Raw genomic sequence first — 25,577 nt, 5'->3', positions numbered from 1 at the left:
CGGCAGTTGAGGCCACATGAGAAAAACTACCCAACCCATGATCTAGAATTGGCCGCAGTTGTTTTTGCTTTGAAAATCTGGCGGCATTATTTGTATGGGGCAAAGTGTGAAGTCTACACAGATCACAAGAGCCTGAAATACTTCTTTACACAGAAAGAACTGAATATGCGACAGAGAAGATGGCTTGAACTGATAAAAGACTATAATCTTGAGATTCAGTACCACCCCAGGAAAGCCAATACAGTTGCTGATGCCTTGAACAGAAAATCAACAGGGAGTATGGTTTGTTTGCTTACTAAACAGAAGGAGATTCTGCAAGATTTTGAGAAGTCTGAAATTGAAGTGGTATTGTGTGAACAGGACGGATTGATAGCCGCTATCTCAGCTGAACTGACAATCATTGAAGAAATCAAACAGAAACAGAACGAGGATGAATTCCTCAATAAAGTGATTGATGAATTTGAGACAAGTCCGAAAGCAGAGTTCAGCATTGAAAATGAAGTGTTGAGATTTCGAAATAGAATGTGTGTCCCAAATATTTCAGAACTAAAGAAGAGGGTTTTAGATGATGCCCACATATCCGTATTCGTTATGCATCCGGGTAACAATAAAATGTATCGGGATCTAAAACAAACCTATTGGTGTCCTAAAATGAAGAAGGAAATTGCAGAATATGTGTCCAAGTGTCTTCAATGTCAGCAAGTTAAGGCTGAACATCAGAAACCGGGCGGTCTACTTCAACCTCTCCCTATTCCTGAATGGAAGTGGGAGCATGTGACTATGGACTTCGTTGTTGGCCTACCTCGGACTTCTCGAGGTATGGATTCTATTTGGGTTGTAGTGGATATACTGACTAAATCTGCACATTTTCTACGAGTTAGAACCACGTTTAATGCGCATAGACTGGCTACCATTTATGTTGATAAGATTGTCCGTTTGCACGGAGTTTCGGTATCCATTGTGTCGGATAGAGATCCGAAATTTGTATCTAGATTGTGGAAGAGTTTGCAGGAAGCTATGGGGAAAGAACTAAGGTTCAGTACTGCATTCCACCCACAGACCGATGGGCAATCAGAACGAATAATACAGACTTTGGAAGATATGCTTTGGATGTGTGCTTTGGACTTTCAGGGGAGTTGGGAAGACTATTTTCCACTTGCAGAGTTTGCTTATAATAACAGCTTCCACTCCAGCATCGCTATAGCACCATACGAGGCTTTGTATGGTAGAAGGTGTAGATCACCAAATTGTTGGATAGAAGTCGAGGATAGAGCTTTACTTGGGCCTGAAATTGTGCAAAACACTTCTAAGAAAATCAAGATTATGCGGCAAAGGCTCAAAACAGCTCAGGACTGACAGAAGAATTATGCAGATGTCCGGAGAAGGCTCTTGAGTATGAGGTCGGTGACCACGTGTTTAGCCGTGTGTCCCCAATGAAAGGCCAAGTCAGGTTTGGAAATAAGGGCAAGTTGTCGCCCCGTTACATTGGGCCATTTCAGATTCTGGAAAGGCTTGGCCCAGTTGCTTATAGAGTTGCTTTGCAGCCGGGATTTGAACAAATTCATAATGTGTTTCACGTGTCGATGTTGAGGGGTTACCTCCAAGACCCGTTTCATGTGATTGATTATCACCGGGTAGCTATACATGAAAATATGGAATACGCTGAATGGCCGGAACGAGTTGTTGATCGGCAAGTGTAACAATTGAGAAGCAAGTCCATCCCAATGGTGAAAGTGGAATGGAAAGAACACTATGGGGCGGATGCTACATGGGAAAAAGAGGAGGAAATGCGACTATGCTACCCACATTTGTTTCTCGACGAAGGTAAATTAAGTTTGGAGGACCAAACTTCCTAAAGGAAGGAAGACTGTGATATCCCTGTTCCGTAACATGTTAATTGGTCCTTAATATGAGCATGATTATGGGTTTAATATGATTTTGTGTACCAGTATGTGAAAATATGTGATTTTGAATTTCTATCTGTTCACCGTAAGAATATCTATTTGATTATCTGTTTTGAGAATTAAATTAAAGACCTTATCGGCCACAGAACCCGACATTGATTACGCCATTGTGATTAGCGTAATTTTTAGAGCCTACGGTGATATTTAATTGAAAATTGATTCGGATCGGATTGAATTGATTGAATTGATGAACTAGTGCCCAATTATTTATTATTATTAAATTGGAATTAGTGGGATTTGTTGTAAAAAGGCACTACACCCTCAATTCTTCTCCTTTGTTACATTTTGGGCTGATTTCAACTCTAAGAAAAGAGAGGGGGGTCGGCTAGAGAGAGAGGGAGAAGCAATTGGAGATTTGAGTGAGGAACTTGAGTAACTTGGATATTCAACTAGGATTTGTGAAGAATTGAACCTCTAGGTAAGCACTTGACCCTGAATTCATAAGTTGAAATTGTGATCTTGTAAGTTCAAGGTTTGTTTGTGATCAAGAGCATGTATTGAGTTGGTTTTGTTGAATTAGAAGACTATATATGCATGCATGTATGTAATTGTTTTGAATTTGCATATTTGAGCTTGAATTGCATGACTCATGATGAATTTTGGTTGAAATCCATGTATTTGACCATCTTTTCATCATATGAGATGAGAATAAGGGTTATATGTCACATGCATGTACAATCCATGGGAGTAGAAGCTTTAAATGCATGAAGTTGTTATGCTGGTAACGAATTTGGTGGAAAATGAGCCATGCATGGGTTCGATTTGTGAAATTGAGCTTCAAAATGTTGTAATTTGATGTTTGTACCAGGTTAGTACATGTTTATGTGGAATTTGAGCCCAAATCACGCATTTAGAGCCTTTGAATGTCAAGTTGATGCTCAAGAACATGTTCTGGATTTTCCAGAAAATTTGATGTCCGCTCGAGCGGGGGAACCGCCGCTTGAGCGTGGAATTCGTGCTTCCAGCATATTTTGCAGACATGACTTCCGCTCGAGCGGGGAAGTTTACGCTCGAGTGGGGAGCCATGTAGAGAGGCCTTCCGTTCGAGCGCCAGAATGCACGCTCGAGCGTAATTTTGACATAACCAGCACTTTTGCAGGCCTTAAGGGTCCGCTCGAGCGGGGACCCTGTTTTCTAAAATTTTGAAAATGCATTCTGCGTTCCGTCGTTTTTCGTTCCCTTTCACTTCTAAGCACCTTTGGGCATACATTGAGCATTGTAATTGAATTAAAAAGATAAGAATGAAGCCTAAAGAGGAATACGTGAATTAAAGAACGGATTGAACTATTTGTGACCCATATGTGTTATGTGATATGTAGGGTCAAGCTCCAGGGCAAATCCACAAGCCGATTACTGTGAGTAATATCTGAAATACGTTGTTGTCCAATTGGTTACTTCTATGTAAGTTTTGTAAAGTTCATTAATTTGAATGGTGGACACAATTTGATATGAAAGTTTGAAAAGGGCCAAAAGGCAAGTTTGATATGAAAATTTGAAAAGGCCAAAAGGCTAGTTTGATATGAAAGTTTGAAAAGGCCAAAAGGCCAGTTTGATATGAAAGTTTGAAAAGGCCAAAAGGCCAGTTTGATATGAAAGTTTGAAAAGGCCAAAGGCCGGTTTGACATGAATGAATTGGGCTTAAGGCCGTCTGTCATATAATGTTCCAACGTATCTTCTTTATTTAATATTATTCACTGGGCTATCGCTCACGCTCATTCATGTGTTTGTAGGTGAGCCAAAAGAAGTCCAGACCAAGCCTCAGTGAAGTCTGTGTGAAACAATCAAGGTTTTTGGAGAGTCAGCCCTCGCGTCTCACGCACGAGACTTGTCTTCGCCCTTTTGTTATGTATTTATGTTTTGTCATGTTGGTGAAGACTTTGAGTCTGTTGTATATAGTTTTCATGGGTTGACTTAGATTTGAATGATCATGTCTGTACAGAACCTTATGCTACTATACTTTCTGTTGTGAGTTATTAACATTTGTAAATGTGGAATGTGATGATGTGCATATAAGCACGGCTCTATGGACAGAGTTTTAAGTTTGCTTCCGTTTGGCCTCTTTACTCTGATGACTTTTGTCTATTTTGGTTAGAGGCCGTAGGTAATCTCAGGATTACTGGCCGGTTACGTCTTTAACCTATGGGGCAGGTTTGGGTCATGACAGGAACCGTCCAAGACCTTCCAGTAATCATGCACCAAGCAGTAAAACACACCCACACTCAAGGAGACACCATATTTAACATGGTTCGGCCTCAATGCCTATGTCCACGGGAGAGGAACCGGTTATCACTATAACAATGGAGAGATTACAGAAAGATTACAATAGAGAAGGAGCTCACACTCTCCTTACTCACCCACTCACCCGTCTCTCTCGCTCACATCGAGAGAGACGGTCTCTCTGCCTCACATCTCTCACTCTCTTTAGTTTGCTCTATATTTTTCTCACTCTCAATTCAACCCCTCCTCATCATTTTTACAACAATGAGGAAGAGACACTTGGCTCTTACCGTCTCCCTCTCTGAACAATGTACAGCTTAAAGGGTAGAGGTGAAGGTCATCATCTGAAGGGAACTCCTAGTTGCCCGAGACGATGAAATAATCGTCTCTGGCGCCCTTGTTGGAATCAGGGAGGTCGGCGATGAGTTTGTATTCCGTCGACCTCGGCTTAAGGTAGTAAATGTAGCCTTTTTCTGACTTAAGGCCACACATGGTGTAGCAGTACTAGATGTCGGCTAGAGTTACCCTAGCATTTTCTCGACTAGCTAAGGCAATGATGCCGTTGATGACTCTGTAAGAGTTAATGGCTAATTGCATTGGGTTAAGTTTATAATAGTGAAGGACTTCTCAGAAGAGGATGTCAAGAGGAAGCCTAACACCACACTCTATAAAGGCTACTACTGGGAAAGGCATGGAGTCGTCTTTGGGCATGATGGAGTCCTCCTCTCCAGCCAACCTGAGATGAACATCGGCAGGATGGCAAACTCCTGCCTAAAGTATTCTAGCTTAGTTGGGGTGTTTACCCTCCACCTAAACATACCATAACGTCGGCTAAGTGGGGAAGATGTTGGATTTCAGAAAGAAGTGGTTTTGTTAAGGTTTAAGGAACCTCGGCTTAAACTCAGAACAGAAGCAGGGGCTAGGGCTTTTTAAAGATCTAGGGAAATTTGTTCCAATTTTCTTAGGGATATTGGCTTCTATCAAAACCCAAGCCTAAAATCTATGTGGAAACAGGAAATTGAAGGTAAAAATCTGGCAAAATGCAACAAGAAAACAGAAACAAGAACATGATTTAGACTCAAGAAGACAAACAAGAATTCAAGAACATTTTTCAAAAAAAAATATATATATACAGATATACAAAGCCAAAGACAGTGGCAGAATACCAAATATTTGTATTTGGTTTAGAACCCAAAAAGCAAAAATCAAGAACATCAAAAGTGTGAACAGCATGTGAGTGTGTGTGTATACCCAAAAACAGATGAAACATAACGTATTTAAGCATACGAAGGGTGAAATTTGAAACACAGACAAAGACATAAGAATATGAATGTATTCATCATGACGAATAAGTAGAGGCAACAGAGCATGAAACTAAAGAATGGGGAAAATAGTAACTCACCGAAGAAAATGAAGCCGGTGTGAAGTACTCCGGGGTCAGACAATGGTAGCAAATGGAGAAGAGCAGCAAAAACTTCACCGGAGGAGGTGAACGGAGTGATTGCAGAGCTTGAGAGCTTGAAACAATGGAGGATTTGGAAAAGTAAAGAGAGAGAACTTGAGCGAAGACGAATATACGAAAGTGAAACGGCGAAGAGAGAGGGAAGTGTTTTTGATCAAAACACGAAAAGGCAGTAAAAACGCAATTAGTATGCCTAGGACGATGTGTCTGTCAGGTGGCGCACGCAAATACGACGTGACTTGATGGCGCGTGTCAAGTACGGTTCAATAGGGACGAGACGCGTGGCAAAAACAGTTGAGTTGCAGTGCGTGACAGCTCATACGCGTGTAGAAACTCTTGGAGTTCTTGATTTAATGAAGCAAAGAACTTGGCTAGGGGGACGATCTCGGTTAAAGAAACTTGAAAAAACTCAGTTCCTGGTTCTAAGGCATTGATGCAAACAGACTACAAGTTTTGGTCATATGGAGCCGATGTGTGATAACCTCGATAATGAAGGATAGAGCAAGCTTAGCCGACGTGCTGAGGGTTCAAATGATATAGGTTTCATCACCTCAGGATGCCGAGGTAATAGAACCTAGGGGGCAGTTGTGGGGACATATTTTTTGGATAGCAACACATGGTCAAGGTGGTGCCGAAGTACCAGCCGAGGTGCCACGTGTCCTTGACTTGACGCCGAGGTAATCTCAGCTAGGGCAAGGTTACCTGCGAAGATAGTAGAATCCAAGATGAGTGGATAAGGGACAAGAGTCTTAGAATGGGAGAGGACCTCAGCCAGGATAAGGATAAAGCTCTTAGGCCTCGTTTGTGTTCCTCTTTCACAGTCCGGAGTGGACTGTGAATGATGAACAATGCACATACCTCATGTTTGTTTTGATAATGTTGCACCGGATTCATAGTCTGAACGAACTATGAATCCCCTCAAACCAACGGATTAACAATCCCTCGTGGGACTTGGTATTAAAAAAAGAAGCCGTTGAGATTATAATGTAAATGACCATATTATCCACCATATCATCACATAAAAAAAATAAATCCCTCCTCCAAATTTTTAACCACACTTAGAAACAATCAATAATTTCCAAATTCGGTTTTCTCACCAACCAAACAGAAGTGTAGACAAATTACAAATTAGATCAGTAAAATTGAAGATGATGCTCCGATCTTCAACTAAATCAGACAAAAGAGATACAAATCAAAGACATATATGATATACAAAATTGAAATTTGCAAGAAAAACAAACTCGCATTCACGGTGACGATCGACATCATCGTCATCGTTGACGGTGATGATCCGCGTCGTTGTAGTGAATGACAGTGATGATCGGCGTCATTGCGTCGTCGTCGTCGTTTACAGTGAAGATCGGCGTCATCGGCGTCGTTGCGGTGCTGATGGATGAAGGCAAAACGAAGCTCTGTTTTTTTTCTTTTAACAGAGTAGGCAAAGTGATGATGAATGAACCAATAAGTGAATTAAAGCACTTCAATACACACTGTTTAAAGCCATGAACTGGTTTGGAAAACCATGGGCTGGATTTGTTTTCTTTTGATTCTCTAATTATTACATAAATATGTTATTTAATATAATAATATTTTTATAAAAATAATTTCTCCCAATAATATTTTTATAAGGCATAATTTTTAATATTAAAATATATCATAATAAATGTCAAAATAAAATTATTATAATTTATTAAAATTATTATAATTTAATATAATAATAATATAATAATTTATTAAAATATATTATAAATAATTCTTTTGATTCTCTATTATTATTCAATTTTCATAATAATGTAACAAGGTATTTATGGAATTTTACTAGTTAATCCTACTCTTATCTCTCAAAACAAATAGGAATTATTGCTAGTCCACTAGTTATCAAACAAACACAAATTTTCTAGTCCCTTCACTAAGAGTCTTCTCACTAATAATCCTACTGAATCTACCTCTGAAAACAAATGAACCCTTAGGGAGGTTATCTTTATATATTGAAGAGTCTAAAATAGGCATTGAGCCAGAGTCTAAGAGAAGCTAGGTTTCTACAGGGATCAGGTTAGTGCTGACTATAAAAGTAAGACACCCTTATGGGTCTAAGGTACGCTTATTGCATTCTGAATAGTGAGTTAAGCACTTTTGCTATCTTTGAGAGATAACTGACTTGATCATCGAAGTGCCCCTAGGTGAACGAACCACCGCCGGAATCTTATCTTTTTGTGACAGGTCATTCGGGCGCAATCTATTCTACCAATGTTCTCCAACTGAGTACCTGATTGACAGTGTGGTTAGAAAACAACACACACAAGACCGTTCATTTTTTTAGAAATAAATGTGATAAAATAAAAAGTTATCACGATTATCTAATTAATTGAATTTTTTTTATGAATGATAAATATAAATTTTTTTACAAAATGAACTATTTGAATCATCTAAATAAGACCTGTTGTGGGTCTTATGAACCCAAACAACACAAATAGAGTTGAAATTCTCATCTTAGGAGAAGCCAATCCTATTTCTCAACCAATCATTATTTGTAAATGTTTGATATGTTCTAAATAAGTATATTTTTTAACTTTTTATAAAAAAAATGTAAAAAAGTAGAGAAAGTGAATAAAAAAGTAGAGAGAAGATATTGACAGATATTGATTGATGTGACCCAAATAAGTGTTTGTATGCAAAAAAAAATGTATTTTTTTAGTGCATGCCAAACAAGCACTTAGTCAAAATCACAATCCGTAGTTATTGGTTTGATTTTTCAAAAATATTTATAAAAAAAAAAAAACTTAATTTAAAAAAAATAAATATCAAACATTATACCTCTAAATTTTTAAAAATTAAAGGTAAGTGCTTGTTTCAATATTTTACAAAGGCAAAGTTACGTAGTACTAATTTATCTCTCTGTCTTCGCAGATCCAAATCTATCTGCAATTCCCAATCGAATTCTTCAATTCAATACTTCAGATCTTTATTATATACATAGACATTGTATATCACCTGTGATTGATTGAGTTTTTTTGATTGTTCGTCTTCACAATCGGATGTGATTGAGGTAACACGAACCTTCAAAACAGACCCAATCATGAATCCCTTCTCGTCCGTTACGCGACTAAGGTTAGCACAAATCTTGCTCCACATTGTTGATTATACATATATGCATGAGAACAAGTATGAAAATTTTGAGTTATGGTGTCATTTCGTGATCGAAGTAGGTGGAATTTCGAATTTAGGTGGAAAACTAATGGAATTGATGGGATTTGAACGTGTGCGCGTTTGTGTAATTGTATGGGGAGGAAACTTGGAATGCATTTGTTGTAAGGAATTAGCATAACGTGTGAGATTATAGTGTATCATTGCAAAAATATGAATTTGATTTTTTTTTATATCTCAATCTTTTGGGGGGTTTGTGCATTCAATTGGTTATATGTGTATATATATATGGGAAATGCTACAATGTGCACTTGAACATTTTAAGAAAAGTTACGATTTTTGTGATAAAAGTTATGAATTTTTTTATGATGAAAGTTCCAATTTTTGTGATGAAAGTTATGAATGATGAAGTTATGATGTGCAGCTAAAAAGTTATGTATAACTAAAGTTATACTTTTTGTGATAAAAGTTATATATTTTGTGAGAAGCAAAAAGTTGTGATAAAAGTTATGCTTTTTGCATAAGGTGCACACACATACACCCAAAAAGGGGTGCCCATGTAGCCTTTCCCTATATATATATATTTTGTGTTTTAAAGTTTGGGTTGCAAATTGCAATTTCATTTTGTAGTGGAAATGTGTTTTTATTCTTCTTGCTATGCTCATAAGAAATATACAACTTTTGAAATAAAATTACCAAAACAAGGAAACAACAAAAACAAAGTTACTGACAATGGCAACAACTAAACATTATGGTGCGTACTCATAACATTAACAACACAAGTAAGAATATTTAGTATCAACTAGTGTATCTGCTATATGTAGCCCTTAATTGGGTAGCATCAGATCTAGTACTGATGCAGACAGAAAAGGTGTTGGGTTTTTCTACTTGATATCCCTAATTTTGTGTATATTCTTTTTTTTTCTTCTTCTTGTTTCATTTCATTTGATATTACAAACTTTAGCTAGTTGCCTTGGAGACTGAACGACCTGATTTGATTATTTTATAGATGACGAAAAGTTCCGAATCTCCCGTTGTCATTTCTTTCAATGTACTAGCTTAACATTGTCTCTTGTTCTTTAGCTATTTAGTATGTAACTTAGCCCCTGTTTGGCATTTCTTGTGGGGCTAAATAATTACATATGGACAAAAAAAACCTACAAAATCATAAAATGCCAAAACACTGGAGTTGGGATGCAAAATTACCAAATTGTCCCATATACAAACAAAAAGTCAAAAAAACATCATTTCCAAGTGGAGGGCAATTTTGTCATTTCACTTTGGGAATACCATTTCCAATGCAAAAAAGCCAAACAAGAAAACCAAACAAACAAAAAAAGTCCCAGGCTAAAAAAGTCAAAAAAGCCAAAAAGCCAACTAAAAAAGTTCTTGCCAAACGAACCCCTGTACATGTTAAGGCAAAGGTCATATTCAGCTAATATTGGCATGTGTTTTGTATGCCTTGGAGGTTGGCATGCATATAAAAATTGTTTTGATTTTTCATAGGCCTCCTAGCAAACATGAAATGAATGAGGAAGAGAATTGAGGAAACTAGATGAAGCATGCCTACTTAAGTTTAGAATCCCTGCCTGTAACAAGTTGCAAAAATTATTTTTCACGATTGGCTCTTTATGGAGTTAGCCTTGAAAGGGTGCTTTAAAGTGATATAGTGGAAGGTTCCTTATTCTTAACTGCCATTTTTGCAATACTCGGCAGTTCCGTTTTAAGTCTCATAAGTTCTAACATAACATTCTTAGATTTACTCATATGCCTAAGACTATTTTGTATAGAGGTGAGTTCCCTCCAGTCTAGACTAGAGGACGTTGTTTGGCCACACCACAGGTCCCCTTTCGATTATCAGAACTGTTCATTTTGTTGGAAATTTCGTATCTTTTATCCACAAAAAAAGGTAAATCCGATAATCGGAGCGTATTTAATTTGTCGCGTTTGTCAGCAAAAAAGTAGACGACAATTGTATTTTTTTAAATAAACCATTTATTTTTTTGGTGATAAACACGATAAAATAAATAGGTTACGATTATCAGATCGACTTAATTTTTTGTGTGGATAAAATACTCGAAGTGCTTGACAAAATGAAGGTTCAAATTATTTAAACAAAACCTGTGATGGGCCTCAAGAGCCCAAACAGCGCTCTTGCATCTAGGTTATGAACTGGGGCAATCTGCTTCCATTTTGTATATTGTAAAATTATTAAATGAGAATGTTTATAAAAAAATAAAAATAAAAAATTATTAAATGAGAATGAGTTGTGATATATAGTTGGTTAGTACTTGGCATGATATATCCTTCTTGCATTTGGCATGTAATGAAATAATATGATGCTTTCATCTCCCTTAGTTGGGCTTTGTCCCAATTAACCTTTTTGTCTCGTTTTCATTTTCAATTTCCATCTATAAAGAGTCAGATATATCTCATTTTGCAGGTAAGTGATATCTTTCCATGAAAAGTGTTTTTTTTTTTCTCCCTCATGCAACATTTTCTCTTCTTCTCTTCATCTCACTGCTTTGAACTTCAAAATCCCCTTTTAATCCTCCAGCTTTTTGCCCAAAACAAAGTCATGGACTTGCGAGAAATGGATTGAACATTGCCACTCATTCAACTTGCTGATGAAATCACTATCATGAAATAGCATATTCCAACTTGAAAGGATCCTTATTATTATTATTATTATTATTATTATTATTATTATTATTATTATTATTATTATTATTATTGACTGATATGAGATGGATAGTGATTGGGACACGTACACTGAAGACTTATAGATGCAATGATACCATAAATGGAGATGTTAGGGGAGTTGAAGACCTAAGCTGACTAGGATGCACCAATGAAAAAATATATGATTTATTTGATTTAATTGAGCATATAGGCCTTGGTAGAGCTGAATGGTGAAAAATGATTCATGTAGCCGACCCCACTTGATGGGAACATAAGGCTTGGTTTGGTTTGGTACTCTTAACCTATAGTCTATGTTTGATTTTTGTATTATTTTGGAGGGGATTGAATATCATAGGATAAGAGGAGGTAAGTAATACCATAGAATAATGGATGAGATTTTATGTACCATCGGATTAGTTATATTATGTTTAGTTAGGGTAGGATAATGAGACATGATTATTTTTTACTATTGGACGAGAAGGAAGGACAATCTGGAGAGGAGTGATGAACTAATCTGGGAGATAAGAGTTGATCCTATGATTAGCTTTGTTACACCAAACAATGGACATGGGGATAAGGGGAGACATGTGAGTACCACATGTTTTTAAATCCCCATCCATCTTATTAATCTAGCAAACAGACTAGCCTGAAAGAGGTTAAGTCTAATTTGCAAATTTTCTAAACAATAATGAGAGGGTCCGCCTGTGAGCATATTACGTTTCATGTATATATGGTAGCTTATATATTTTGTATATATTAGGGTTTTTGTTTCCTTTTTCAGTTTTAGGGTTAGCTTGCTATATAAACCAATGTATTCTTCTGTTTTATATACAATTGAATATACAGTTTCATTAAGTAAACTTATATGGTATCAGAGCAAGGTTTGAAACCCTAGCCTCCCTCAAATCTTTTCTGGTTCGTTTGAGTTCTTTGGTTCTTCTTTTTTGAATTGTGCAACCCATTTGAGCTTGAATCGCAACCTATCAAGTTGCGAATCATCTAAGTTCAAATTACACTCCCAAGATCACAATTTTCTGGTTCGTTTGCTTTAACCGTCTCTCTGGTTTGTATGGTCATTCAGTCGTCTTCAGTCATTTGCTTCGACCCTCTTTGGTTTGTTGTTCATCCTGGACCTCGCGACATATATCTCTTTCTCTTGTCCATCGTTGGTTGCCTCCGACGTGGATGGGTTCATCACCTGTTCGTGATTGCTGATCTTCAATCATTGGTTCCATTCGTAGGTCATCGTTTGCGTAGTCGCCTCTTACGCCGAAGGGTTTGACCAAAGTGACTCGCCTCTTCTCTCAGTTCGACCCATTGGGATCTCTGTTTCACTAGTTTGGAACTTGATTCAGGTTTGATTGTATCTGACCCACTGTGTATATTTGTCCCATTTTGTACTGTTTGCTTGGGTGTTCTGAAATATCTCTTATTACAGTTTGACCATGTTTTGGATTTTCTTCTTTATTACGTTTTGGCCATAGTTTCTATCTCTGGTTTTGGTTGGACCCATTTGACTTCCAATATTATGAGTGTATTCGTAAACAAGAAGGGGCCATTGGCATTAGATGAGTGTGCCTTCTGCCATCAGAGGGGCCATTGGAAGTATCAATGTCCCAAGTAGGGATGTATGTCTGGCTCGTCTTCTCAGTGGTTTTGGACCTAGTTTTACCCTTCTTCTCCAAGTAATTTTCAGGCTCCCGCCGGTTCTACTGTATTTGCTCCAGCTCTTGATCCTGACTTGGCTTCCTTAAGTGCTTAGATTAATTAATTTCAGTATACACTGTCTACCTCCTAGCCATTTCCGTCTACCTCCATTGTTTCCTCTTCTCATTCAGGTTTGTTTGGGACTTTTTCAGGTATCTCTTCGTTGTCTGAATTTTTGACTCTGGTGCCTCTCATCATATGACTCTCCATCTTTTCTTACTTCAAAATTGTACTCCCCCTCCCTCTCATATTACTGTTAATGCTGCTAATAGGTCTAGTATATCTATTATATCTGTTAGGTCTATCTTACCGTCTGCTATGTCTGTTGTCTTTATTCCATCTGTCCTTTACGTTCCTTAATTATCTGTCAATTTATTATCTATCAGTTAACTTGATGCCTCCGGTTTTGATGTTATCTTTTCTTCTTCTATCTATTCTATGGAGGATCGGATGTCCAAGTAGTAGATTGGGACGAGCCGTAGAGTTGGAGATCTCTATGTGGTGGAGAGCTTACATCTGCCTATGACAACCTCTCCAATTGTTTTTTCCTCTTTTTAGTTAGATTCTCTGTCTAGTCCTTTCTACTTGTGGCATTCTAGATTAGGGCACTTGTCTGCTGACCGCTTACGGTCTTTAGCTTAGTCAGGTATATTGGGTAAAGTTTCTCCTAGTGAACTTAGTGAATGTCGAGGGTGTAAACTTGCCAAAATGGCAGCCTTACTTTTTCGTAAAAGTACTTCTATCTCTGATACACCGTTTTTTTTAGTTCATATTGATGTTTGGGGCCCTTCTCCTATTCTCACCAAAGGGGGTTCTGCATACTATGTGTCATTTGTTGATAACTGCACCCGTTACACTTGGATTTATCATATGAGGCATAAGTCCGATTTCTATCAGCTATACCGTACCTTTCAGTCTATAATTACTACTCAGTTTAGGTCTACCATTAAAGTGTTACAGTCTGACTTGGGTGGAGAATATTTTAAAAATGAGTTCTGTGAGTATTTGGCCAATTAGGGTACCATTCACCAAACTTCCTGTACAAATACACTTGCCTAAAATGGTCGAGCTGAGTGTCAACACCGTCATCTCCTTGAGACAGCTAGGTCTTTTCTTCTCTCTGCCTTAGTTCTGGCTCCGTTTTAGGAGGAGGCAGTTCTTACTGCTGCTTTTATAGCGATCCCAGTTTTCCCTTCATTGTTTAATTGTATTCCGGACTCGGTTCCGTGGATTTGTTGTTGTCTTATTCCCGTTTATGTACTTTACTCTTTGTATATGAGTCTTAGGTCGTGTTGGGCAGGTTTAAAACAGGTTGGTTGTGTTTGAAAACCAATGGTTGATGTCCAGATTTTGGGCTTTACGCTCAAGCGGACCTGTTTGTATATCAGTCCGAAAAACAGCTTTTTGGATCACTTTTTCGGGCCATTCTCTCTTTAACTTTTCAAAGATTATGTATGATTATACTAGATTCATCTCATTAGTAAGATACATGTACATCAATTAGATGGTGACTAATCATTGATGAATGCACCTATATATACAATGTATAGAAGACTAATGCTAATACATTGAATGTGATGAATTTATTATGAATGAATCTTAGAGATGCATTATGTTTCTATTATGAATATGTAAGATACATTAATCTAACTAATGAATTCATTAATATAGAAGATGCATTATGTATCATGAATGTATGAGATACATTAATCAATTTAATGAAGTTCATTGAATGAATAACTTGAGAGTTTCTCTCTCTAGACTACATCTTCTCTCTATAAATACATCTAGTTCTAGTGATCTTCTACCCTAGTTCCTTTGTATTGAGTGTGGAGCTTCCCTTGATCTTCATTTTAATCTGAAAGTTTGGCGATTTGGAGCACTTTGGTTTTTGGCCTTCATCTTCTCCATTTGAGGTAGGGATTTCTTTGTTCTTTTTTCAATACTCCGTCTATAGATAGACATGTGGTAATTTTGTATTGCATGAAAATCATATCCGTGTTGGATTTGTTTGAAAATCATGAGGGGAACCTAGGGTTGGTTGTTTGAGAATGGTTTTGTTATCATTGACTGTGGTTTGGACTAATTAGAGAATAAAATTAGCATGTTATTATTGAAAGAAGAGAAAGCCCAAAATTATATTTTGATTTGGTAAAATAAAAAGGGTTTATGGTTGAACAATGTTGGTAAATTTCTATTATTAATATGAGTTGTGTAGAAGGTGTTAATAGTTAAAGGATTAATTATGGTATTGGAGTTATTTTGAAATGAACGTATTGAATCAAGTTGGGTTATGGCTTATTATCCATGGAATTGATTTTGTAAAATGAAGAGAATGTAATTGGTTTTGTGAAAAGGGAAAAGTGTTTTTAGAATAAGTGATGGAACATGTTGACTTGAAAAATTATGAAAGTTGATCTTGAAAATGGTAAATGAAATGTTAACTCTATGTGAGTCTCAGAAAATAAATTTGAGAATTGAACTATTGTATCATGAGTGTTGAATACACACATTTGGGGGTTTTATCCTTACCTATCGTACTAGTGTCGTTGTTGGGTTTAAGGATTGCTTGAGAGTTGAGTCTCTTTTATTAGGTGTACTGAATACATGCATCTAGAGGTTTTGTCCTTGGTCATCGGTGGAGGATGACATTGTTGTGTTGAATTGTGATGTATGCGTTACACTTGTGTTGGGTAAACATTATTGAATAGTTTATGTGTATGTATTACACTTGTTATTTATGCTTTGTTGTATTGAGGAATTTGTACATGATAATCGCTTATATACATTGTTTTGTGTGGGAGGAGATAGAGGATGTACTCCACGGTTTAGGGGAAGATAGGGGATGGACCTCTAAACCAGATTTTGTTTGGGAGGAGATAGGGGATGTACTCCACGGTTTAGGGGAAGATAGGGGATGGACCTCTAAATCGGATTTTGTTTGGAAGGAGATAGGGGATGGACTCCATTAGCACCACTATATGTGTGCTTATTGATATTGGAAGTGTTTTTACATGTTGTTGATACAACACTAAAATGTGTATCATTTGTGAAGTATAGAAGTGTTTTTGTTTGATATTGATACAGCACTAAAATGTGTATCATTTGTGAAGTATGGAAGTGTTTTTATCTGAGATTGATACAGTACTAAAATGTGTATCTATTATGAGGTATGAAATGTTTAAAATGAGTTATTATCTCGTTTATCGCTTGGCGTATCCTTAGCTTACTGTGCATATAGCCGGTAGAGCAGAGTTTTAATTGTTATCGTCAGTGTATCTAAGTATGTTATGGGTTGCGATGGTTACAGTTTTGAAAGGCCGAGCTGCCTCATTTGTGGATTATATACATGTTGATGATTTGTTATTTCCCTCTTATTTAAGGCATGCATGTATTGATATGAATGTATTGGGAACAAACCAAAATGCCATTTTGAGATTTTGGAAAGTGTGAAGGAAAATGGGGTATTTGTGAACATGTTTTTCAAAAAAAGTCATTTTGTTGTAAGTACGGAAAATGGGGGAAGAGTAATGGGCTTGGTGAAATTGTTTTTTTCTAAAACTGTTATAGTCATGAAAGTTTGGAAAAATGGGTAATAAAAAGGAAAAGAAAAGGTGAACCGCTTATAGCGTCGAATGAAATGGCTGTTTTCGAGAAAAGTTCATACTTATGTATATTTTGTACAAACTGCCACATTACTATTCTAGTATGAGAATGAACATTCATGATCATAGCTATCTGTAAGTTGTTATTGTTGGAGATCATGTTGAGATCCCTACTGGACTATATGTTCATCCCACGTTGTTGAATCTTTTTCAGGTGATAGCCAGGATGTTCTACAAGGTTGGATCTTCTTATTTGTTGGCCACGGGGCCTCTTTTGTGTTGGCGGAATGCCATTTATGTAAAAATGGTTATACCCTTCTTCTTGACTTTTAATGATGTAAGCCCAAGGGCAATTTATTTAGTGTACTCATGTTGTATTTACTTGCATACGAATGAGAGCAATGTTATTCACTTCTACAAGTTGAATATACGAGTTTATTTCCGCATGTTATCTCGGAAACGGAATTAAGTAAATGAAATTGGTAATACTTTGAGTAATAAAAAGTGGGGCGTGACAGCTTTTCTTCTCAACCGCATGCCTACTCTCCTTCTTTCTGGTCAGTCTTCTTATGAGGCTTTGTTCTCCCAAATTTCTAATTACTCCCTCCTTCGTGTGTTTGGGTTTCCCTGTTTTGTCCTTCTCCACAAAGATCGGACCAAACTTAGTGCCCGGTTTGTCCCATGTGTATTTTTGGGTTATAGTCTTACTCAGAAAGGCTATCGGTGTTACAACGCTGTTTCCCATCGTCTTTATGTCTCCCGTCATGTTTCTTTTCTCGAACGTCTGCCTTATTTTCAGCTTCCTCCTATCACTGCTCCAGTTTCCAAAGAGGATTTGGTTCACATTGTTCCATTTCCTTCTGAGGTCCCTCCTGATGAGTACGCCTTTACTGTTCCCCATGAACTTGTTCCCTCTTCTCCTCCTTCTCCCCATCCTGCTCATTCTTCCCCTTCGTTGTTAGTTTATTCTCGTCACCAGGCTCTCCTTCCCCCAATTGTCTCTGCCCTTACTGTTGATCCTCCTACTGTTGACGACTCTGATCCTATTGCACATCGATATCCTACTCGAGAGCGTCATCCTCCAAATAGGTTAGGTTGGTCTAATACACGTTTTTCTGTTTCCTATCGTACTTTTTTGTCTGCTATTCATTCTTTTTCAGAACCTCAGTCTTACAAGGAGGCCTGTCAGGATCCCACTTGGGTTCGAGCTATGGATGAGGAGTTGTTTGTCTTATAGAAGACTAACACTTGGGCATTGGTTCCGTTGCCTGCTGGCAAGAATCTGGATAGTTGCAAATGGGTCTATAAAGTCACGACTCATTCTGATGGTTCTCTCGAGCGATACAAAGCTCGCCTGGTTGCCAAGGGTTTCTCGCAGGAGTATGGTATTGATTATGAGGAGACCTTTGCCCTGTACACGGTCCGGATTGGTTCAGTTCTAAGAAAATCCAAGAACCAAACCGATTCTAACGGTTCTGTGATTTTGAGAACCAGACCAGACCATTACACTTGTAAAACCGGACCAGAATCAAACCGAAATAACTGTTCGGTTTCGGTTTGATTCACGGTTCTAAAAATTTCTATTTACAAGAATAAATTGTTAATATTAGCAAAATAATTACTCAAACTAATTACATTTAACTCATGATAAAAATTAATAATATTAAGGCATTACTCAACATTATGTATCTATATCATCCTAATATCATTAAAATTACAAAAAACCAATTAATAAAAATAAAACTTGTTATTATATATATATATATTTTTTTTTTTTTTTTTTTTAAATTCGGTTCGATTCGGTTCAGTTCGAACCGTGATTTTTTCATAAAATCCATTAACTGAACCGTTTTTACGGTTCTCATATTTCTTAAACCGAAACTGAACCAATTCTTAATAGAACCGAACCAAACCGTAGGATGCAATCTGGTTCTGTCCAGATTACCAGTTTGAACGGATTTTTGAACATCCCTACCTTTGCTTTTGTTGCCAAGATGACAACTGTCCGTATCTTGATTTCTATTGCTGCTATTCGACATTGGCTTCTCTATCAAATGGACGTTAAGAATGCTATTTAGATTGCCCACAACACTGTCTTCCACGAGCGGACAAAGCACATTAAGATTGATTGCCATTGTGTCTGTCACCATCTGCGGTCTGGCTCTATCTTGCTTCCTTTTGTCTCTTCGGCTTTGCAAGTTGCTGACTTTTTTACCAAGACTCACACCACTGCTTGGCTTTGGCTTCTTCTTGGCAAACTTTCAGTGTTTTCTGCTAAAACACCTTGAGTTTAAGCGGGGGCGTGAGCATATTACATTTCATGTATATATGGTAGTTTATATATTTTGTATATTTTAGGGTTTTTGTTTCCTTTTTTAGTTCTAGGGTTAACTTGCTATATAAACCAATGTATTCTTCTGTTTTATATACAATTGAATATACAGTTTCATTAAGAAAACTTACATTGCCATCTCTCTACACCCCACATAGCACAAGAATTTATCAATTATAGTAAGTCAGGTCTGATATGATTACGTCGCCCAGCGAAAAGCCATTCCAAGAATAAGGGTAAAAGTTGGCATATTAAATTAATTAAAGAAGCTTGTTTTTATTGATTTGGAAGCTTGTTATTCTCGATTTGGCTTTCTCTTCTTTACAATTTTTTAATTCTTATTACATACAATGTCTCCTTACATATTTGAAAAAAATATAATTTCCTTTTAATATCATGTTGTTCTTCTCACATTGGCATTTATCTCCAGGCAATTAATTAGATTGCTAATGTATAAATCAAATTTTGCTGAGGTTGTGTTTTTATTTATTTATTTCTTATTTTAATATATATATTTTTTTATCGGTGTTGTGTATTGCTGCTATATCATTAGTTTGAAACTGTTAATTTAATCATGTTGGAGGTGCTTACTGTTCCAATGCAGGGACATGATTCGGGCTATACGTGATTGCAAAACTGCAGCAGGGGAGCGAGCTGTTGTAAGAAAAGAGTGTGCTGCAATTCGTGCAGCAGTTGATGATAATGATCAAGATTATAGTCATCGTAATATTGTGAAGCTCATGTTCATTCACATGCTTGGTTACCCCACACATTTTGGTCAAATGGAATGCCTGAAGTTAATTGCATCTACTGGATTTCCAGAGAAGAGGATAGGATATCTTGGCCTTATGTTGCTTCTTGATGAAAGGCAAGAAGTACTGATGTTGGTCACAAACTCATTGAAGCAGTATCCAGTCTATGTGCGTTCTACTTTTTCATTGTGTGACTTAATTATTTGGTTTCTTTTCCCTGTCTATTTATGGTGAATAAATTTATCATCAATTACCATCCTTACGGGTTTTTAAGTACACCCCTCCAAAACCTTGACTTATGCACAGTGATCTTAATCACTTCAACCAGTACATCGTTGGACTAGCTCTTTGTGCTTTGGGGAATATATGTTCTGCGGAAATGGCTTGTGATCTTGCACCTGAAGTTGAAAGATTGCTGCAATTTCGAGATCCAAATATTCGGAAGAAAGTAAGTTTTTATAATGGGATCCTTTTATAGCCATTTGTCAAGAACTTTATTGACTCCACAAATGCATAAATTGAATTTACACATTTGGATTTCATTGTGGAAGGGTCATGGCAGGAGCACTTGAAAATTTTCTGATGATTAGAAGTAATTACAATTATTCTAGCATTCTTCTTATGAACTTTGCCTGAAGACAGTTTAATGGGAGCTCACCTTGTACCTTTGGGAGAAACACTTGTACATGAGAACAAAGAGGAATTTGGTGTATGTATTTTGAAACTGCACAAATTAATTCAGAAGATGCAACTATTTGACTCAATTAGCACGATGGAAATATTGTAATTCCCTTTTGATTGCTTTCAAGGAAAAGAGTTGCACCTTTATTCTACCTATGGCCACCTTTTTTTGGAACCCAAAAATATTCACAATCCTAGCATTTTTCCTTTTAGGCTATGTTTGGTTCATGGATTTGGGAAGGGATTTGAAAAGGAAAAAGGAAAAAGTACGTGAATTCATTTACATTTCACCTACCTTTTCCCTTTCCCTCCCCTTTTTCGAATCCCTATCCAAATCCTTGAACCAAACATGGTGTTAATGTAGCAAACATAATAAATTTTGAAGTTTATTTATTTTATTAATCAAAATTTTTTTTCATCTTTGATAACATCAAAATTTTTTATGGTCTTGGATGAGATCATCTTATTTCAAAAGGTAAATTCCATTCAAGATCTTTCCTGAACATCAAATTTTTTATGATCTTGGATGAGATTATCTTATTTCAAAAGGTCAATTCCATTAAAAACTTATTCTTTCTGACAAAAGAACAATAAATTTACATTTGACTTTTTTTTTCTTCTCTTGTTTCATTCTTAGAGACAATCGACTTCCTTGGGGTTTGGGGGTTTATTGGTGCTGGAGAGGGGGAGAATTCAAGCCAAGGTTTATTGTTGCCTAGGGGTAAAATAGTAGGGGCGAAGGTTATGGATTTGAGTAGGGATCTATTTCTATATCTCATTTCTCCAAAGGAAGAGTCTCACAAGATTTTGGCTAGGAATATGGGAGGTGTGATCAAAGATCAAGATTTCATTTTAGGTTATTGTTTCATTTAGCACAGAAATGGAAACTTCTTGTAAACATTTCAAAAACATTTTAGAAGCAAGATAAAGAATTTGAAAATATATAGAAATTTTTGAAAATGTAAATTGAAATAATATGTGGAAGTCTAATAATTGGATTGATTAAGTAAACATATTGAGATTTATATACTCATTCACATACAAGAACAAATTTGTATGTTGTTTACTTTTATTTTAATATAAATGCTTTATTACTTTACTCATTACTCATTCCCATACAAGAACAAATGTAAAATAAAAAAACTAATGTTGTTATGAACCAAAAATTTCAAGTATTTTCAGTTTCAAATAACTAAATTTTGTTAAGCACTAGTGTAAATTATTCTAAAAGTGTGTTAAGGTCCCAACAAAATAAAGTCTACAAATTTACTTAGATAGTACGGTGTGTTTAGCTATGTTCTGCTGCGTTCCAATGGAAACACTAGAATTTCATTATTCCACTAGTATTTCGTTTTAGTCCCTTGGAAAACGGAAAGTAGCTCTATGCTTAGCTCGATAAAAGCTTGTAAACATAAAAAAAATAAATTAATATTTATTTTTATAATATACCAAATAAATTTTCATTAATTTATTTTATTTTTCTATTTATATTTGTTGTAAATTTAATATTAATATAAGTATTCTTATATATTTTGCTCATAAATTTTTATTTTATTTTTCTCTTAATACTTAAAATTAATTTAAGTTTTTTTTTTTTAAAAATTTTCTTTTTTAAGGCTTGAACTTGAATTCGAACTCGGCTCGTTTATGTAAACAAGTTGGCTTGAGTTTCTCAAATATTTAATGAGCCAAACTTGAGCTAAATTATTTAATCTCGACTTGAGTTTGGCTCAAACTTGAGCTTGACTAATTCTTAGTAAACTAACTTGAACACTCAAAAGCTTGACTTGACTCGGCTCGACGGCCTAATTTGGCCCAAGTTGTGAGCTCCTCTTTTGGGCCTAATTTTTAAAGCCCTTCTCTTCAAATTGTTTGTAACCAGTTAGAGGAACGGCCATGTCACTTGTTGTTAGAATTGATGTATAAAGAGAAATAGAGAATTGTATTATTGATTGATGTATATTATAATTCTGTCTATTACAAATGGTTCCTTATATAGATGTAGGTGTAGTGGAGTAGGTGGTGGTAGGTGAGGAGTAGGTGAGTGTAGTAGGTGAGTGTGTGGTAGGTGATGGTAAGTGTGTGGTAGGTGATGGTAAATTTTAACAGCCCCCCGCAAACTCAAGGGGGATAGGAACTAACCAACTTGAGTTTGGAGAGAGTAACAAAACAAGAAAATACATAAAAATAAAAGAGGATAGGAGACACTGTATGGTCGTGTCAGACCGTTGGTGAAGACACTGGATGGTGGTGTCATAACGTTGTAGAGAACACTGTATGGGGGTGTCATAACGTGGTAGAGGACACTGGATGGCGGTGTCAGACCGATGTAGAAGACAGTTTATGGGGTCATGTCGGACCGTTGTAGCAGACAATGTTGTGACAGTTGTGGTGACAGTTTACGGAGTCTTGCTGGACCCTTGTAGAAACTAACCGGAATCAATGTCGGGACAGTTTACAGAGTCTTGTCGGACCCATAAAGGAGCTAACCGGAATCAATGTCGGGACAGTTTACAGAGTCTTGTCGGACCCATGAAGGAGCTAACCGGAATTAATGTCGGGACAGTTTACAGAGTCTTGTCGGACCCATAAAGGAGCTAACCGGAATCAATGTCAGGACAGTTTACAGAGTCTTGTCGGACCCTTAAAAAGTCGCACCCTCAAAAGGTGTGCCCAATCTATCAAAAGGCGTGCCATCAAAAGGCGTGCCCAATTCATAAAAAGGCGTGCCATCAAAAGGCACGCCAGACACGCGGCGATGCACGTGATCGACAGAACGCGTGTCGGCCTCTTTGTCATGGTCTTTATAAACCGAAGCGGAGGCTGAGGCTTGGAAGCAGAGACAAAAACCTGCTAGAAAAACTCTGAAAAAACTCTTCGTTTTCTGAGAGAGATTTCTGAGAGAGATACTCGGTAACACTCTGTTTTCTGAGAGAGATTTCTGAGAGAGACACTCTGTAACACTCTGTTGTCCAGAAAATGGCTTCGTCTTCCCGTGGTCTGCTCACTCTCTTTCCAGACCTCAATGAGTCAACAAGAGAGAGAACTGGTGCGGTGGCCAGTGAACCTCAACCAAACACCTCTGTGTTTGCTCCGTTGAACTTTCCGATGCGGTCGGTGGAGCAAAAAATGGCGGTGCAAACTGATATTGAGGCCAATCAGTATACTCTGAAGTCATGTGTGGAAACCATGACGGCGGTCACAAACTTGTTGCACCGGTTGCAGAGCAGGACAAATGAGGTGCAACAGTTAAACTCCCAGCTGGCTCTGCTCCAACGCATGTATAAGGATGCGCGAGCAGAGATAAGTGTGCTAAAGGCAGAAAATAAGGAGCTGAAGCGGAAGGCCACGGTGATGTTCCGATTTGGAGGGACACCATATGCTGCAGTAGAGGAGTATGGGGGAGTGAACGTGCTCGGTGGACAAGGAAACACGGAGGCCGCACCGTCAAGGACTGCCCAGGATGGAGGCAAAAAGAAGAGACCGGCGGCAGAGTAGTGGAAGTGAGGTCGGTGGGTGGCCGTCGGCAGAAAAGAAAACAAATCTGTTGTTGTTGTGATGGTGATCTTGTGTGGTTTTTTTTTTTTTTTTTTTTTTTTTTGGGTGTGGTGTAAAATGTGGATCGGGGTGAACCCCTGAGATGAATAAAATATGGGTTGTTGTGCAAAGTGGTAAATGGTTTTGGGTGTTTTTTTTTTTTTTTTTTTGTGTGGAATATAAAAAATAATAATAAGAAAATGGAAAAAAGGGTGATGCTCACTAACGAGTGGTATAATAATGAAATATTGATGGAAAAAGAAAGACAGAAAAAACAAAAAATAAAATAAAATAAAATAAAATAAAAGTAGGAATAGAAAAATATATTATAATAAAATATATATATATATATATATATATCTTTAAAATAAAAGAAAAGTGTGAAATAAAAAGAAAGAGTGGTGTTTGGTCAGACATGGGGTGATCAAAGAGAATAAAAAAGAGAGGGTTTGAAAGTGGAAAATGAAGAAAAGAAAAGAAAAGGGGATCATGTGGGTTGATTTTGCTAGCATGTTGTAATATTATAATGGCCATACATGTGCTGCAAGTGGTTTGGTGATAAGTAGTCTGTCTGGCTTGTTTGGTGGAGAGTGGTTTAAAAAATAAAAAATAAAGTATGGGTATGTGCAAAAGGTGGTGGATAAGGGGTTGGAAAGTGGTCACCCTGGTGGATGTCCTTGAGTAGAGAGAGAGTAGAAAGAAGAACACATCTTTGGTGTGGGTCAGATCATTGAACTGAACAGAAGCCTCAATCCCTCTGTTAATACCACTCATCAGGCCTTTATCCGGATCACAAATGAACAAGCAGGAAGGTTCGATATATCTGCAGAAACCGCACAAGGAATTCCCAAGTTCGATAGCGCTTCCCGTATGAGCCCACATGGGAAGTAAAGATACATGCCTGTTGCTTGTGCTGCCTTACTTTCAGCCATAGTAGATGGATCTTGAACTGAACCAGAGTTTTGAGAGGACGGTTCAATTGACATGTGTGAAAGCCAGTTGAATTGATTGTCTTGTAGCACAAAGGTACCTCTATGATTGGTCTTTAAATTGTCTATCTGCTTCTTGAAGAGCTCAGTCCAGAAATCCTTGCAGATGAACTTGATTGCCTCTAGATGATCACTGAACCGTGGCCGGTCCATCGTATACCTTTCAGAGAGCTGGTGGCCGACGTGATAGCCAATAGCTTCGATCCTTCGAGCAGCGAGCTCTGGCTTGTTGGCATACAAGTGATTGCAGTAAGAAGAGACTATCTCTGTCATCAGACTCTCTACACAGCTCACTGAAGCAGAGCTTGTAGCACATGAAGCTTGTGTGTTGGCAGTGGTTGACTCATGGTGACCCATGGTGACTTGTCAAGATTGATTGCGGTTGGAGATGATGGACCAGAAGGTAATGGAGTTGATGGAGGTTTCAATAAGCATGGTTGGGGTCCGGTGGGCGGTGAAGGCAAGGTTGCCGCCCGCCGGAAGGTGAAGATCACCAAGAGCTAAC

The 25,577-nt window shown here is 37.3% G+C and overlaps 1 protein-coding gene and 1 pseudogene across 14 annotated transcripts in view; one reads left to right on the top strand and one right to left on the bottom strand.

Annotated features, from left to right (window-relative positions):
- Window positions 1-8,479: 8,479 nt before the first annotated feature.
- Window positions 8,480-25,577, top strand: part of LOC114258834 (AP-1 complex subunit gamma-2) — a 31,572-nt gene continuing 14,474 nt past the window's right edge. For all 13 annotated transcript variants that reach the window (XR_014342887.1, XR_014342885.1, XR_014342886.1 and 10 more), the window contains exons 1-3: window positions 8,480-8,751; window positions 19,718-20,020; window positions 20,172-20,313. Coding sequence is in view for 3 of the 13 variants with exons in the window: in XM_082892797.1 (XP_082748923.1) it covers window positions 8,720-8,751; window positions 19,718-20,020; window positions 20,172-20,313 (477 nt within the window). In the remaining 10 variants the exon portion in view is untranslated. The remainder of the gene's footprint in view (window positions 8,752-19,717; window positions 20,021-20,171; window positions 20,314-25,577) is intronic.
- LOC145801422 (uncharacterized) lies at window positions 24,752-25,480 on the bottom strand (annotated as a pseudogene). Its single transcript, XR_014342892.1, has one exon. The product of XR_014342892.1 is annotated as an uncharacterized LOC145801422 (transcript).

The sequence above is a fragment of the Camellia sinensis genome, chromosome 10, assembly GCF_055761805.1.
Source record: "Camellia sinensis isolate YWXY chromosome 10, ASM5576180v1, whole genome shotgun sequence".
Lineage (NCBI taxonomy): Eukaryota > Viridiplantae > Streptophyta > Magnoliopsida > Ericales > Theaceae > Camellia > Camellia sinensis.
The sequence above is the reverse complement of the archived record's forward strand: the minus strand, read 5'-3'. Positions and strand labels throughout refer to the sequence as shown.